At 43.0% G+C, this 15086-nt stretch overlaps 1 protein-coding gene across 3 annotated transcripts in view; it reads left to right on the top strand.

Moving 5' to 3' along the window:
* Window positions 1–6616: 6616 nt before the first annotated feature.
* Window positions 6617–15086, top strand: part of LOC127569917 (glucocorticoid receptor-like) — a 95757-nt gene continuing 87287 nt past the window's right edge. Inside the window, exons 1-2 of one of the 3 annotated variants that reach the window (XM_052014974.1) lie at window positions 6617–6802; window positions 11679–12703. In XM_052014974.1, the coding sequence (XP_051870934.1) occupies window positions 11706–12703 (998 nt within the window). In that variant the 5' untranslated portion in view covers window positions 6617–6802; window positions 11679–11705. Of the gene's footprint in view, window positions 6803–7549; window positions 7781–11678; window positions 12704–15086 lie in introns of those variants that run through there. The other 2 variants (XM_052014975.1, XM_052014976.1) reach the window with 2 other exon arrangements.

The following is a 15086-nucleotide window of genomic DNA, read 5'->3' on the forward strand; positions in this document are numbered from 1 at the left end:
GAAGTAATTTGTTCTAGAGATTTGTCATTCTTTTGTGCCATTACTTTCTTTGATATAGACATCTCACATAATAATTTTGGCAAACTCTGTCCCTGATTCAAATTAGATTTCCAACATATTCAACCTGCTGTTCTATTCCTCTCCTGTGTCTGTAATGCAAAGTAATTATTCAGGGTTCCCCATTATTTTTGTTTACAACTTAAGTTTACATTGAGAGCAGCAACTCCACAGTTTAAAATGTTCTCCAGCAGGCAGGGAACTCCTGTCATCAGATTATCCCATCCAGAACCTTGCTGCACTAACATAATGAAGCAGTCCTCAGGAAATCCTCATGCTATGCTCGCTACACATTGGTCCAACTATGCAATCAATCTGCCCTTTTGGGTTTTGTGTACAGTTAGTGCAAATTACATAATCTTGGCCACAGTACTCAGGGTTGCCCATCCATTGAAGCCAAAAATTACCATTGTGAATAATGTACTTAAAAATGAAAGAAAAAGTAACATCAGTGCTATTTCCTTTTCAAAGTGAATCTGGTGCTTGTAGATAATTTAGAGGACTGCTGCTTTAGCTTCCTTGATTTATATTTGACATTTTGTTTTTCACCTTAAAAATGTCTCTTTGGAACAATTGTTACTGAAAACAATAAAAAGACGTATAGTTTTATTAAAGCACATTTAAAAGCAGTTTTACCAGTCTCCAAATCAATTCTGTTTCAATTAATCTATTTTATATGTGTTATACTGTAGGCTATTTATCATCTGCTACAAAATCATTGTAGGTTGATTTGGTTATCTGCTGAAGGTCTGCATGAGGCTTGTAACATTAAATGTATATTCTCTAAGGCAAGGCTACTGGTCACCAATTGCCATATTAATATTAAAAACCAAAGTGCTGTGAAAGATACATTGACTTCTGCATCAGATCTCTTGATTCATGCTGCTGCTAATGGATAATCTACACTGGGAGTGAAGCTTTACAAAAATGATTCTTTCTTCCAAGTTGTGGCATTTGCTGTATGTTGTTAATTTTTTTAATCACATAATTCCATGTAAAATAGCAGGAAGCCCCTATTTCCAGAACCACTGTGAGAGGACAGTGGGAATAATGTGTGCACTTGTTCCCACAAGAAATTTTGTGAGCTTCATGCTGGGGCAGGTGTTAGGAGGTCATAACAGTAGCAGAGGAGAAAAGTGAATGGGTGGTCATAAGTACATCAGTTGGAGGTAGCCAGTAAGTTAAACTAGAGAATGCTTTATGTGGCACAGGGGCACAGCTGGCTGAGCTATTTGCTCATTAATCCAGAGACTAATGTTCAAGCCTGACCTTCAGTGCTGTCTGAGTGAGTTTGCATGTTCTCCTGTGACTGCGTGGGCTACCTCCGTGTGTCCCCTGATATCCCAAAGACATATGGCCCTGGGTATATCTGCCTTAGTGTTTTTGAAGGCACACAACACCACTTCCTTCTTAATATCACAATGCCCTAGAATGCCAACGTATCCCTCCCTAATCTCAATTAATCTATTTTATATGTGTTATACTGCGGGCTATTTATCATCTGCTACAAAATCATTGTAGGTTGATTTGGTTATCTGCATGAGGCTTGTAACATTAAATGTATATTCCCTAATCTCACCATCAAACCAATGAGAAGTATTCATTAAGGACCTCACCCACTTTCTCTGGCTTCACCCAAAAAGCCCTCCTTTGTCCTTGAGTTGGCCTACCCTTTTCGCTAGCTACCCCCTTGCTCCTAATATATGTATAAAATGCATTGGGATTCTCCTTAATCCTACTTGCCAAGGATATTTCATGGCCTCTTTCAGCCCCCCAAATTTCTTGTTTAAACTCTTTCTTGGTCTTTTATATTCTTCAGGGGGCCTTATCTGTTTTCAGCTAAATTTTACACATGACTCCTCTTTCTTTTTGGCCAACCTTACAACCAAGGTTCCCAAATCTTGCCATCCTTATCTTTCATCCTCACAGGAACATGTCTGAACTCTAATCTACTGGCCTTTAAAAGACACTCACTTATCAGATGCGGATTTACCCTCAAACAGCCACTCCCAATTTACTTTTTCCAGTTTCTGCCTATTACCGTTGTAGTTAACCTTCCCCCAATTTAGCATTTTCACCTGAGGAACAGTCATATCATAGAACATAAAACATTACAGCACAGTACAGGCCCTTGGGCAATTGATGTTGTGCTGACATTTTATCCTGCTCCAAGATCTATCTAACCCTTCCCTCCCACATAGCCCTCCAATTTTCTATCATTGTAGAAACTTAGGGAAGCTTCTTTCTTCCTCGACATTATAATTCTCTTGTCACCCATGGTTCCTTCACTCTACCATCCTTACCCTGCCTCAATGGGACAAATCTATCCAGAACCCCATGCAAGTACTCCCTGAACAACCTCCACATTTCTGTTGTGCACTTCCCCAAGAATTTCAGTCCCAATTTACACTCCCAAGTTCCTGCCCTAATAGCATCATAATTCTCCCTCCCCCAATTAAATACTTTCACATATCATCTGCTCCTATCCTTCTCCAAAGCTATGGTAAAGGTCAAGGAGTTATGGTCACTGTCTCCAAAATGTTCTCCCACTGAAAGATTTGAAACCTAATCAGGCTCATTGCTTGTACCAGGTCCAGTATAGCCTTTCCTCTAGTTGACCTGTCCACACACTGTGTCAGGAATCCTTTCTGGACACTCCTAACAAACCCTGCCCCATCTAGCCCCTTTACACTAAGGAGGTGCCAACCAATATTAGGGAAGTTGAAATCACCCATGACAACAACCCTGTTATTTTTGCACCTTTCTAAAATCTATCTCCCAATCTGCTCCTCAGTGTCTCTGCTGCTATTGGGGGAGGGGGAGGGGGAGGGGGGAGGGGGAGGGGGAGGGGGAGGGGGAGGGGGGTGGAATCTGTAGAATACTCCCAACAGAGTGATTGCTCCCTTCCTGTTTCTGACTTCCACCCACACTGACTCAGCAGGTGATCCCTCCAGGACATCCTCTCTTTCTGCAGCTGTGATACTGTCCCTGATCAGCAACGCCACCTCCCCCCCCCCCCCCACCTCTTTTACCTCCGTCCCTATCCCTTCTGAAATATCTAAGCCCTGGAATATCCGAGAGCCATTCCTGCTCTTGTGACAGCCAAGCCTCTGTAATGGCCACAACGTCATAGCCCTTATCCAAAACTATCTTAGAATTTTTAAGTTATCTTAGGATGCTTTCTCACTGAAATTTCAATCACCTGGCAATATAAAGTTTAGTACATGCCATCCCTAGTTGGACTACCTACAAACTGTTTCAAGAAACTCCCTTGGATGCACCGAACAAATTCCACCCCATTTAATCCCTTGGCACTAAGGGAGCTCTAATCAATACTGGGAAAATTAAAATTATTCATTACAATGACCATGTTTTTATAGCTTTCCATGATCGTCCTGCATACCAGATCCTCCCACTTCAGCTGACTATTGGGAGGCTGATAATATAACTGTAGTAGAACAAGCCAAAACAATTAAAGAGGATGCAAGAGATGTCATGTCATCTCATGATAATACAACAATTGTAAGCACCAAACTTTTCTAGGTGAGAAGCCAAACACTGCCAACACGGAGGGTGACCATATTATCAGGCTTGCTAGTAATTCATATATAATCTTATAATATAACTTACCAAGAAACTAATCAATGTGATATGAAATACCAGATTTAAAGAATGTGTTTCATAGCACAACAAGAGGCACCAAAGGAAGAGACAGGGAAAACTAGCAAGGAAAGGCAGAGAGGCACATGAAAAGTAGAATGGTAAGGGAGAAAGGGAAAGTAGCAGTGACATGGAATAGGAAATAGAAAGGAGAAGGGAAACAGAAGCAATGTTTACGTTTGAGTGACACTTTATAAAAAGGTTCAGTAGAGTATGAATGGAGGTTAAGATAAGTCCTGCAGATATAATGAAGAAATCTTTTGAGATCAGGATATTTTTTATGATGCTGGTCAGCACTGATGGCATTATTGCTCCTCATAGAGATCTCATTAGCAACCTCGTGTCAGTGTTGCCTCTGGGTAGCTCTTAAGCATCCATGAGGGCCTCTTGCACACAGTACGTCCCTTCTCTGGGTGATATGTTCCACCAGCAACTCTGCACCCCTCTAACTGAACCTGGAAGTATGTTCATGCTCTCACTCAGAAATAACTGGTGAAGCCAAGTCAAACTAATCAACATTCTCCAGTGGCTGGAAGAGTGCTGGTGAGTGTGTGCCATTAAGGGCTTGCTGATGATTGCACTGTGGAATTACAGTGATCTTTTTAAAATATAATTAGTGAGACAGCCAAAATTGTTTTAATTCACAAAAAGTGGAGCAGTGGGATTTCTTGCCTGATGTGTATACAAGTAACGTTGATTTCCTCTTTAAAACTATTTAAAGTAAGTCGTTCAATATTTTGAATTCCAGTATGGTCTATCAACGTGGCTCCTTTAGTGGAGGAGCAGCTGTGGACTCAAACCGTTTTGGTTGCTGATGAAATGGTGTTGTTCTTGCATGAGATGGATGTATGAAGAGGGGAGCAGTCTGCCCTAATTAGCAGTGAGTAATGGCAATTGTGAAAGCTGTACACACAACCCACAAAGTCTAGGAACAGACGTACAAAAATAACAGTATGACTTGGTAAAGCTATTAGGATAATGAAACTAATTGTTTTGTTTGCCTGGCACACTTTTGGGCAGCTTCTGCCAAGCCCATCATGTAGCAGTGCCACTCTGCCAGCGTTCACCAAACATCACCATAGGATACACATAAGACTACAATTTATAAATGAGAGCTTTGGCACATTTAGGTCTTCGAAAAGAACTCATTCAAACACATCCAAATTTCAAGAAATATGGTTATTTAACTTCAGTACATCATAGACTGCTGAGTGAGCTCCTCCAGATTCTAGGATGCCAAAACTACATCTTTGCTTGCACTGCAGGATAGCATTTAACACAAACAAACAGGGCTGAACTTGAGGGCCCAGAAATGATTCATTCTTCTGAACTTTGTGTTTTTGTCATGACTTTCTAATATCTAGTGCCAATTCTGCTCATTCCCAGGATCGACATTTAGGAGGAGTAAACTGTATTAGGCACCAAATAAGGGCAGGAATATCAGCTGCTGGGTGTAGTTGCCCTTCCAACATTTAATTCCATTTAACATGTCTAAAATATCACTGAATGAAAGCTCTTTTGAGGGGAAAGTCTGTAGCTTGCACTATGATACTTTTTTTCAGGGCTCTCTTTTACATTTGTTATTATTCTGCTGAAATCCTCTAGTCCCATGGAAAACTGGAATTCTTAAAGATGATTGCAAATTTGAGGCCAAAGCCATTGCTATTGCTCCCTTGTGACTTCTTTCAATTGTGCCAACCACCAGGGCCCATTGAATTTTGTGGATAATTTTCAGAATTTTTTTCTAGAGTTGGTTCTAAATGTTCATTATTTATATACAAATTTTCATGTACTCAGTTATTTTTAAAAGTAGTACAAAATATTTATTATCTTTGCCATACCTTTCACTTTTGTAGTGGTCGAGGAAACTCTGATGGCTTCCCAAATAAGTAGCGGGGACCTTAGAAAATATTGCATCTGAAAGCCAGTACAAACTGTTGAGCAACAATATCCAAACATTGAATGGAGTATGCCATTTGAGGTTTAGGTCTCTGGAGTGGAATATAAACCAATAAATATCTGATTCGGAATTGAGCAATGGCTGAGTCATGGCTGACATCAGTGAGATTCAATGCCTTTTTTACCTGATGGGCGTAAGTGCAAATATAAAGAAAGACAAAAAAAAACTGGAGCTATTTACTGCTAGAACAGTCAACCAGCCATGATTTTTATAAGTGACAGAGAAATAGAAAGACACTAAAGAGAAAGAGTTTGTTTCCAATGGTTGATCAGTGTAATATTGAAAGAACACATGGAAGATTTTATTTTTACGCAGTGGACTGTTAGGTTGTGCAATCCATAACCTGTATTAGTGTCTGCAATTGAATGAGTGATTGCAAGGGGTTAAGTAAATATTCGCACGAATTTGGGAAGTAACGCTGATTTATTGGATCAAATAGCAAAAATCTATTTTCTATATTTATATGCAATTGTAACTGGCAGAACGGAAGATTGAAAGGCAAATGGCAAAAATAAAGGCAATTTCTTCACCATTCTAATTTGATTTTAACAAAATATTTGAAAGCAAACAAGGATAATGAGATGAGAAACTTACTGAGATAAAAGCAGAGAATGCCCCCTGACCTAATGAGCACTTCAAGCATAATGTCTCGATTTTAGCATGCCAATATTAATATGGAGAAAGCAGAAATAAGTAGAGAATAACCATGTTGTTTGACGCAACCTCACTTTTACAGATCGGCGGGCTACAGTTGTATTTATATAATCATCAACTTGAAAAAGACGAGCAGGTAGCAATGAAAGGTAAAGTTTTGTATTGTGTAAATTAAATGCTGAAGACATTTGGGTTTAATTTTTGAGGATTAGAAAACGACATCTTTGAACGGGGTTTACGAGAGCAAATGCTTTGTAACAAACCTTTCTCATTGCTCCATCTACAGGCCACGGCCAATAGTGGGCGAGTGCACGAAGCTCTCCGCACAACTTCAGTCAGCGGCTGCCTGCTGCTTCTGAAGACGTTTTTTTTCCGCTTCTGGATCCTTTGGAAGGTGTCAATTCCCAGCACTCTGCTCCTCTTTTTCACGCTGAAGATTTTATTTTGCAGTAGGACCGAATGTTTGTGGACGTAAGTTTCAATTAGTATTGCGCAAAACAACGCAAAAAAGTAATACACAACCGAGGTTGCGTTAACTGCTGAGCCGGACAGCCCCTTGTGTCATATTTCTTAAATAAATCTTTATTTTCGTTGGCATTTCGTCACGAACGGGCCGAACATTTTACGCGCTCGGGGGATTGAGGCCTCAACTCAGATTGAGTTATTGACAGGATTGGAGATTTTATTTTGCGGGAAGGAGTTTTCTGACTCCGTTTGTTGTTTCCTTTTCCGCCACCCCCTTGTTGACAGAGACTTGGTCTTTAGGTTTTAAAACGAATGGCTCCTTGCGTACGTCTCGGAAACGCCCCCCTCCCCAAACTGATCAACCAAAAACTTGCAACAAATTACACCGAGCTACGGTATTAGGTTGTTGCTGGTATGTCTGGGGGCATATGTACGGATTCAGGGGGATTAGAAATTCTGAATATCTTTCATGAAACCTTCATAGTTCCACGGGTACATTTCTTAAAGCGGTGCTGCCCCCGCACCAACAGTTTGACATGTCAGTATTTTAGGTTGTACCACTTTAATTTAGAATTGCACCTAATATTCGACCAGTTCTGGATAAAAATTTCTAATTTCCAGCGCGTTTTCATTTGGATTAGGAACCTAAAATGTTAGAGCGTTTTCTTTGTCATTTCCTTCGTGGTTTTTTTTGAGGGGAAACGGCGTCCTGAGTTTCTGGCGCCGCTTTAAGTCGGCGTCGGCTTGCGCCCTGGCGTCGGTGCCGCGTCTGCCCGTCGGAACGCGCTTGTTGATTGGGCGGGGGGCATCGCGGGTGCGCGCAACATCGAGGTTGCGTGGCCGCTCATCGATCAGGCGACGGGTGACCGGGGCTGGCGGTGACATTTTAGGAGGCGAGAGAGGGAGAGAAAGAGTGAGGTATTCCCTCCTTCCCCCACCCCCCCTTACATACACAGCCAGAGCAGGTCCGGGCGGCACGATGAGGTGAGCAGCCAATCGGCTGAACTCGGCGGCGGACAACAGGTTGCATCGGAGCGCGGCTGTTTACGGGGCTCGGAAGTTGCGTCGGAGGGGGAGCGGCCCGGGCCCGGGATTTGGGCCCCAGCGGCCGGGAGGGGAAGGGCTGTCAAGGGGAACTTTGGCCGCTCTCTTTCGGCCTCGGGGAACTGTCGCCTGCATCCCCCGCTACACCAGCGTCACTCTGACCGTTTAACCTTCTTCTATGGATTTGTATGGGGTTGCAATGTAGTTAAAGCGCACCTTCCCTCCCCATCCTCCCTCCCCATCCTCCCTCCCCATCCTCCCTCCCCATCCTCCCTCCCCATCCTCCTTCCCCATCCCCCCGCCTTCCCCCCCCTCCTTCCCCCCCCTCCTTCCCCCCCTCCTTCCCCCCCCTCCTTCCCCCCCCTCCCTCCCCCCCCTCCCTCCCCCCCCTCCCTCCCCCCCTCCTTCCCCCCCTCCTCCCCCCTCCCTCCCCCTCCTTCCCCCCCTCCCCCCCTCCCCCCTCCTTCCCCCCCTCCCCCCTCCCCCCTCCTCCTTCCCCCCCTCCCCCCTCCCCCCTCCTCCTTCCCCCCCTCCCCCCTCCCCCCTCCTCCTTCCCCCCCTCCCCCCTCCCCCTCCTCCTTCCCCCCCTCCCCCCTCCCCCCTCCCCCCTCCTCCTTCCCCCCCTCCCCCCCTCCCCCCTCCCCCCTCCTCCTTCCCCCCCTCCTTCCCCTCCTCCCTCCCCCCCTCCTTCCCCTCCTCCCTCCCCCCCTCCCTCCCCCCCTCCCCCCCTCCCCTCCCCTCCCTCCCCCCCCTCCCCTCCCCTCCCTCCCCCCCCTCCCCCCCTCCCTCCTCCCCCCTCCCTCCTCCCCCCTCCCCCCCCTCCCCCCCTCCCTCCCTCCCCCCCCTCCCTCCTCCCCCCTCCCCCCCCTCCCCCCCCTCCCTCCCTCCCCCCCTCCCTCCCTCCCCCCCCCCCCTCCCTCCCTCCCCCCCCCCCCACACACACATACAGACAGCAACCTTTGCCCGATCTGGTGCAGTTTTAAGTCACTTCTGAATTGATTGAAAGCGCATCAGGAGCCCGAACGGTCTTCAGCGCAGCGCAGCCCGCCCGCCCTGCGCCTCCGAGAGCTGTCACTAAACTGTCAAGTGTGTCCCAGACTGGACTGAAATCTGACAGCGACCGGCAAATGGTTATAACTCGATCAAATTCGTTGGGGGGTGGGGTGGGGGTGAGCGGCGGAAGGAGCGCTGCACATCGGAAACCCCAGCTACAAGGCCCGCCAGCCGCCTTCTCCTGCCCCTTCTGTGGAAAATTGTGCAGTTCCCACATTGGCCTCATCAGCCCCCTCAGAAACCCCTGAAATGGAGTGGAACCAAGTTGGCCTCGATCCTCGAGGGACTGTCGAAGAACTAGTTCACAGAATAATGGGAAAGTTTTGCATACAGTGAGATAGGATGTCACAGAGGTCTCCGGTTCCTATCGACTGTGACAGAGCTGGCCTAGGTCCTGCTAGATTGTCTAAAAGACTGTATAATTCATATTTTCAGGAGGCACACGGTTTGTGCTTTACTTGGCAGTATATGTCATTTTTCCCTTTCTCTTTATGAGTTGATGTGCAGATGTCTGTTCGTGCAGCAGATCCAAATGATAGTACTGCCAGCGGCATTTAAGCCACAGTCTCCTCCCAGACTATGGAATTTGGTTGTGTCCTACTCAGGTTTTGACGAATTTTGATTATGAATGGACAAAACCTAGCCTCAAATTGATGTCAATCACTCAGCACATTTCTCTGTGATATATCCCTAGCTGCATTGAGTTTTTATACTGGATTTAAAAGAAGCATGCCACTAAAATCATAACATGTGAATACCAGAGATAGAAGCTATTAATAGTAAAATTTTAATATATGTCACTGTAAAATTTTGAATACTTTCAGTCCATGCTAGGATTTAGCATTTCAATATTTTGTTGTCCTTTTTTATATTGGCCAGATTGAAATTCTGCTGATTAACTACAGTGATTTGATCTTTGTTGACAGTTTGCTTTCCTAAATTCATTAATGGTTTGCTTTGAAATTCATTGGACAAGGGGATCATTTTTAAAAATCAACATTTGTTTGTTGAGAGCATTGTTTCCTGGAAATCAAAAGTCATAATTCATAGAGCTAGGCAAAAAAAATGTTAGAGCAATGAGCAGGAATACAATGAAAAGTAGTATAAATACAGCAAACCACAAAGAGATCAGAGAGAAGAATGCATTATAAAGATCAATTAGTAGCATGGGGGAATGGTAATAACCATTTGGAAGATACAAACATGTAAAGGAAATAATCCACGATACTGTAAAAAATGTTTTAGAGCCTATCTATGCATGCTTTTAGTTATGGCCTATCTGGCAGATATGTAATTGTAGGACTGTTGAATGTGCACTCTGTAACTGAGGCTTTGAATAAGCCAGAGGAAAGAGAAGTGCCTTAACTTAAATTAACATATCCACATTTCCCATTCCTTCTGGGAAAAGCGGATGTTTATAGGTCAGATTTCCTGTTGATGAAGTGAGCATGAAGATGTATTTCCTAATTTAAGTGATTGGCACAGTGAAATGTAAATTCAGTGGTAAAATCCTGATCATGAGTAATTACCCAAAGCAATATGCACTTAAATAACTTTATCCAGATTGATTTTTAGCTAGCAATCATTTAATAAACAATGTTTTTGCTGGCACAAAAAGTACTTTTACTGAATTTGGTAGCTGTTATAACCAAGTTAAACTAAAATTGATTCAGTCAGACAGTAATTTCTATGACTATTAAGTAAGTGTATACAAAGATGCATGGTGTTCTGCATGGTGTTCTGCATGTTGCATGGATGGTCCAAGCACTTTGCTCACGTGAGGCACACAGTCTTTGAAATATCTTGGATACTTAAAGATATCAGTTATATTTTTGTGCCATAATATTTAGATTTTAATTCTCCAGCACAGAAGAAATAAATAAAAGTTGTATTCTAAATTTGTTCTGAAGTAATTCACATACATGAGGGTAATGCCTGGGCTGACGTTATTGATAGCCAGCATGTAATTGAGGAAAAGAAGGTTCCCAAGTATGGATCATTGACAAATCTAGAGGCTGCTAAGAGGTCAAGAATGGAAAATCTGTTACAATCACTGTCACAGAAGGTATCATTTCTTGTAGGCTTGAAACTGAGAGATAAATATGTTTTCTAGTGCTTTGGAGAGGAAAAGTGGTTTGGAGATAGACAGCCGTTGCAAGGATTGGGGAATTGAGGATGGGTTTTCTTTTTGAAGGATATGTGTGGTAGTGAAAGTGGTTTTGAAATGAAGGGGAACAGGATGGGAGGAGAGGAAACTATTTGTGGTGCCAGTGAGCCTTGGGAACAGGAAGTGAAAGCTGAGTGTTTTGCACTTTGTGATGAACGGGTTCAAGGCTGATGCATTAGTTCTCATGGGTAAGGTGGGTTCAGAAAGAATGTGAGGAGAGATGGGTGCAAAGCAAAAGAAAGCTTCTGGATCAGGAGTTGGCATGGGGAAGCATGGGAGCAGGGATGGTTTGGGCTTAAGGCAAGGGGTAAACAACAAAGCTGAAATAACTGGTTCCAAAGTGACCAAGTTTGAGCTGCAGAATTCTCCACTTATTAGATGTGAATACATGACCATTCTTTATCTTGTAGTAAGTATTTTCAACGTGTGGAGAAAATGTGTTAAGAATTTTACATTATTTGGGGATTAGCAGGGAATTTGGAAACTATTGGTGTACACAATTTAAATAAAATTGGAGAAGATTTGAAGTATCTTGAAGGATGTCAAAAACATTGTTTCATTTTCTGCATTTGTTTTATGATAACCATTTCAGCTGATCTGTCCTTAAATTTGTTGCAGGTTTTGCTGTAAATATCCAGCCCACTAATGGCGAATTTAGTGGGGAGTATGAACATGAAACCGGGAAAGCAAACCTGGAATGTGTCTGCTGATGGATTAAGCAGAGGGAATGGTAATTTGAAAGGCTGCGAGGGAGTAACAGAAGGTGGGGAAATGCTGTCAGTCACACCTGCATCCATGATGCAGTTCCTGCCGTCTGGTGGTAGCAGTAGTAACAAGCAGCAACTAGTTGGAGTTGAGATCGCAAATGGAACTAGTGGGCAACAGGAGCACCTTACCCGAGCAGCCAATGACCTGTCAGAGTTGGAGCAAAGTCTTGCTGCTTTAAATGAATTGCAGGATACCGGGAACAGAGCAAAAAGTGAAAGAGAAATAGGCTTGTACCCAGGTACCTGTGATGATGATCTAATTGAGGTCTTTGAAGATAGTGGCTCAGTGGATTTTTTGCCAGATCTTGAGTTCTTCCCATCTCCAAAGGGGGAGAAACAGCAGGGCAGCCCCTGGAGCCTGACTGCTTTCTGTGGCGATGACGAGTCAGGCCTTCTATCGCCTCTGTCCTCTGATCCTGCCCTGCCTGGGGGCAATTTGTTGGAACTACAGCCTATTGAAGATCGTACTGTTCCCTGGCCAACTTCAGAAAGTAAGGGTACTGAGAGCAAGGAAAATATCTGGGCCGCATTGTCAGCCAGTACTTCTGCTTCAAAGGAGGTGAAGCTGGAACAGGAAAGCTACATTGAGTTGGTCACTCCAGGAGTCATCAAACAGGAGCAAGTCAACAGGGGTTACTGCAGTGCTGCAAATGGGTCATCGTTAGCACAGAGTGCAGACAAAGATCCCATTTATATATACAGTACTGAACCAGTTCAAACCAGTGGCGACAACAGACCCATCTTCGACTTCATTCCGGCTATCTCAGCTGTAACTCAAGCCTGGGGAGTGTGCCAGCATTCCAATCCAATCTTTACTGGCAGCAAGGCAGGGGATCTCTCATCTGTGAGAGGAACTTTACCATCCAAGCGCAACAGGTAAGCACCATAATTATTATTACACTTTCAGACAGATGTGATTTTGTGTTGATAAAACAGGTTATTATAAGTGCAAAACATGATGGCAGAAATAAAAAAAAGCGAAATTCTTGTCGAGTGCGAAATTCTTAGGAACATTCTAATGTCATAAAATGCATACTCATTTTTTAAATTTTGATGGGAATGACCAATATAAATTATAATGCCTCAGTTTTGTTTGAAGAGCATTAACTATGCTACACAATTGTTTTCTTCTAATGTTCTACATACTAATTACATAATATTTCACTATAAAGTTGGAACAGAATTATGTCTGCATTCCCTTGTTCTGTAACTTCATTTGACTGGAAGACAGTTTTGTTTTTCATTTTCTATATGCAACACCATGACAGATGAACTAGTGTATGTACATGTATGTGAATGCATGGACAGCTTATTGGACTTGGAACAATCGGGAAATGTTTTAAATTTTTATGTATTTATTTCATCAACACTAGTTTCGAGCCACTGTGGCATAGTAGCGGCAAAAACATTACCTTGCGAAAAATGAGAAATCATTCAACCAAGAAAGCCTTAAATAACTCCGTGACATTATTCTGCTTCCACAAAACTGGAGTGTAAGAGCCACTGTGTACACTAACAAAGAACCTAGGATCATTTGATTGATGAGAGCTGTCTTTCACAGGCTGTGGGTTTGGGGTGGCAGGTTCAAACAAACAATATATGTTGAAGTGAATCAAAATTTGTTGAGAAACTTGGCGTGCTTCTTATTTCTGTTCTTGGTTATTTGAGTTATTTTCATTAATTTTAAAATTATGTTTGATCTGTGGTTAACAAGTTTGATTTTCCAAAATGTAGTCTCAAAACTTGTTTTCTTAATATTTGTCATAAATTTCAATGGAGAAAATAAGGTATTTATATAACAAAGCAAAATATTACAGATGCCAGAAATGTAATAAAAGCAAAATGCTGAAAATAGCGACTGGGTCAGGCAGCATCAGGAGAGGGGAATAAATTGGTATTTCAAGTCGATGAACTTGTATCTGACCTAGGAACAAATAAGGACCTAAGAACAAATGAGAACCTAAGAAAGGAGCATGAGTAAGTCATCTGGCCCTTTGGGCCCATCCTGCCATGGCTGACCTGCTACCTCTGTTCCATTTTCTTGCATTATCCCCGTGTCCCTTGATTCTCTTATTTTGCAGAAATTTATTGATCTGTTTTGAATCGACTCAATGACTGAGCTTCCATTGGTCTCCAGAGCGGAGAATTACAAACACTTACCTGCCTCTGAGTGAAGTTTCTCCTTGTCTCAGTTTATTATGAGAACTGTGATCCCTGATTCAAGACTAGTCAGTCATGGGAAATATCCTCTCTGCATCCACTCTGTTGAGTCCTGTAAGAAATTTAGAAATTTCACTGAGATCACCCCTCAGTCTTCTAAACAATAAAGGGTACAGTCTTAGGTATTCAATCTCTCTTTGTACATTAAACCTACCATCCCAGGAACCAGTTTATTGTATCTTCTTTTCATACCCCCGTAGCAAGTGCATCTTTTGTTAATTAAGGAAACTAAAACTGTGCACAATACTCCAAGCTTGGTCTCACCAAGGCTTTTTGTAATTGCAGCAAGATATTTTCATTTCTGCACTGGAATCCTCTCGTAGTCAATGTCGACATGCCATTTTGCCTTTCTAATTTCTTGCTTCATCTGCATATTAGCTCTCAGTAACGTTTAACACGAGATATTGCTTGAGATAAAAGTACAGTGTTAGCAGATAATGCAGAGAAAATATCTTTTCAATGCAGCTTTTTATAAAGAAAAACATGTTGAGGATTATTTGAACATCGCTCACATTTGTGTTAGAAGTGTGAGATCAGCATTGGCAGAGCTGAAAATTGGTTTTTCATTTCGATCATAGCTGATTTTATTTTTCCCTCTCAACCCCATTGTCCTGCTTTTTCCCCATAACCTTTGACACCCTTACTAATCAAGAACCTATCAACCTCCACTTTAAGTATATCCAATGACTTGACCACAGTCATCTGTAGCAACAAATTCTACATATTCACCACCCTCTGGCTAAAGAAGTTCCTTCGCATTTCTGTTCTAATGGGATATCCTTCTATTCTGAGGCTGTGCCCTCTGGTCCTAGACTCGCCCATTATTGGAAACATCCTCTCCATGTCCACTCTACCCAGGTCTTTCAATATTCGGTAGCTTTCAATGAGATTCCCACTCATCCTTCTAAACTCCAGCTCATAGAGGCCCAGAGCCATCAAACGCTCCTCATACATTAACTCTTTCATCCCTGGGATCATTCTCGTAAACCTCCTCTGGGCCCTCTCCAACACCAGCACATTCTTCCTTAGATATGGGGCC

The sequence above is a fragment of the Pristis pectinata genome, chromosome 4 (genome assembly GCF_009764475.1).
Source record: "Pristis pectinata isolate sPriPec2 chromosome 4, sPriPec2.1.pri, whole genome shotgun sequence".
Classification (NCBI taxonomy): domain Eukaryota; kingdom Metazoa; phylum Chordata; class Chondrichthyes; order Rhinopristiformes; family Pristidae; genus Pristis; species Pristis pectinata.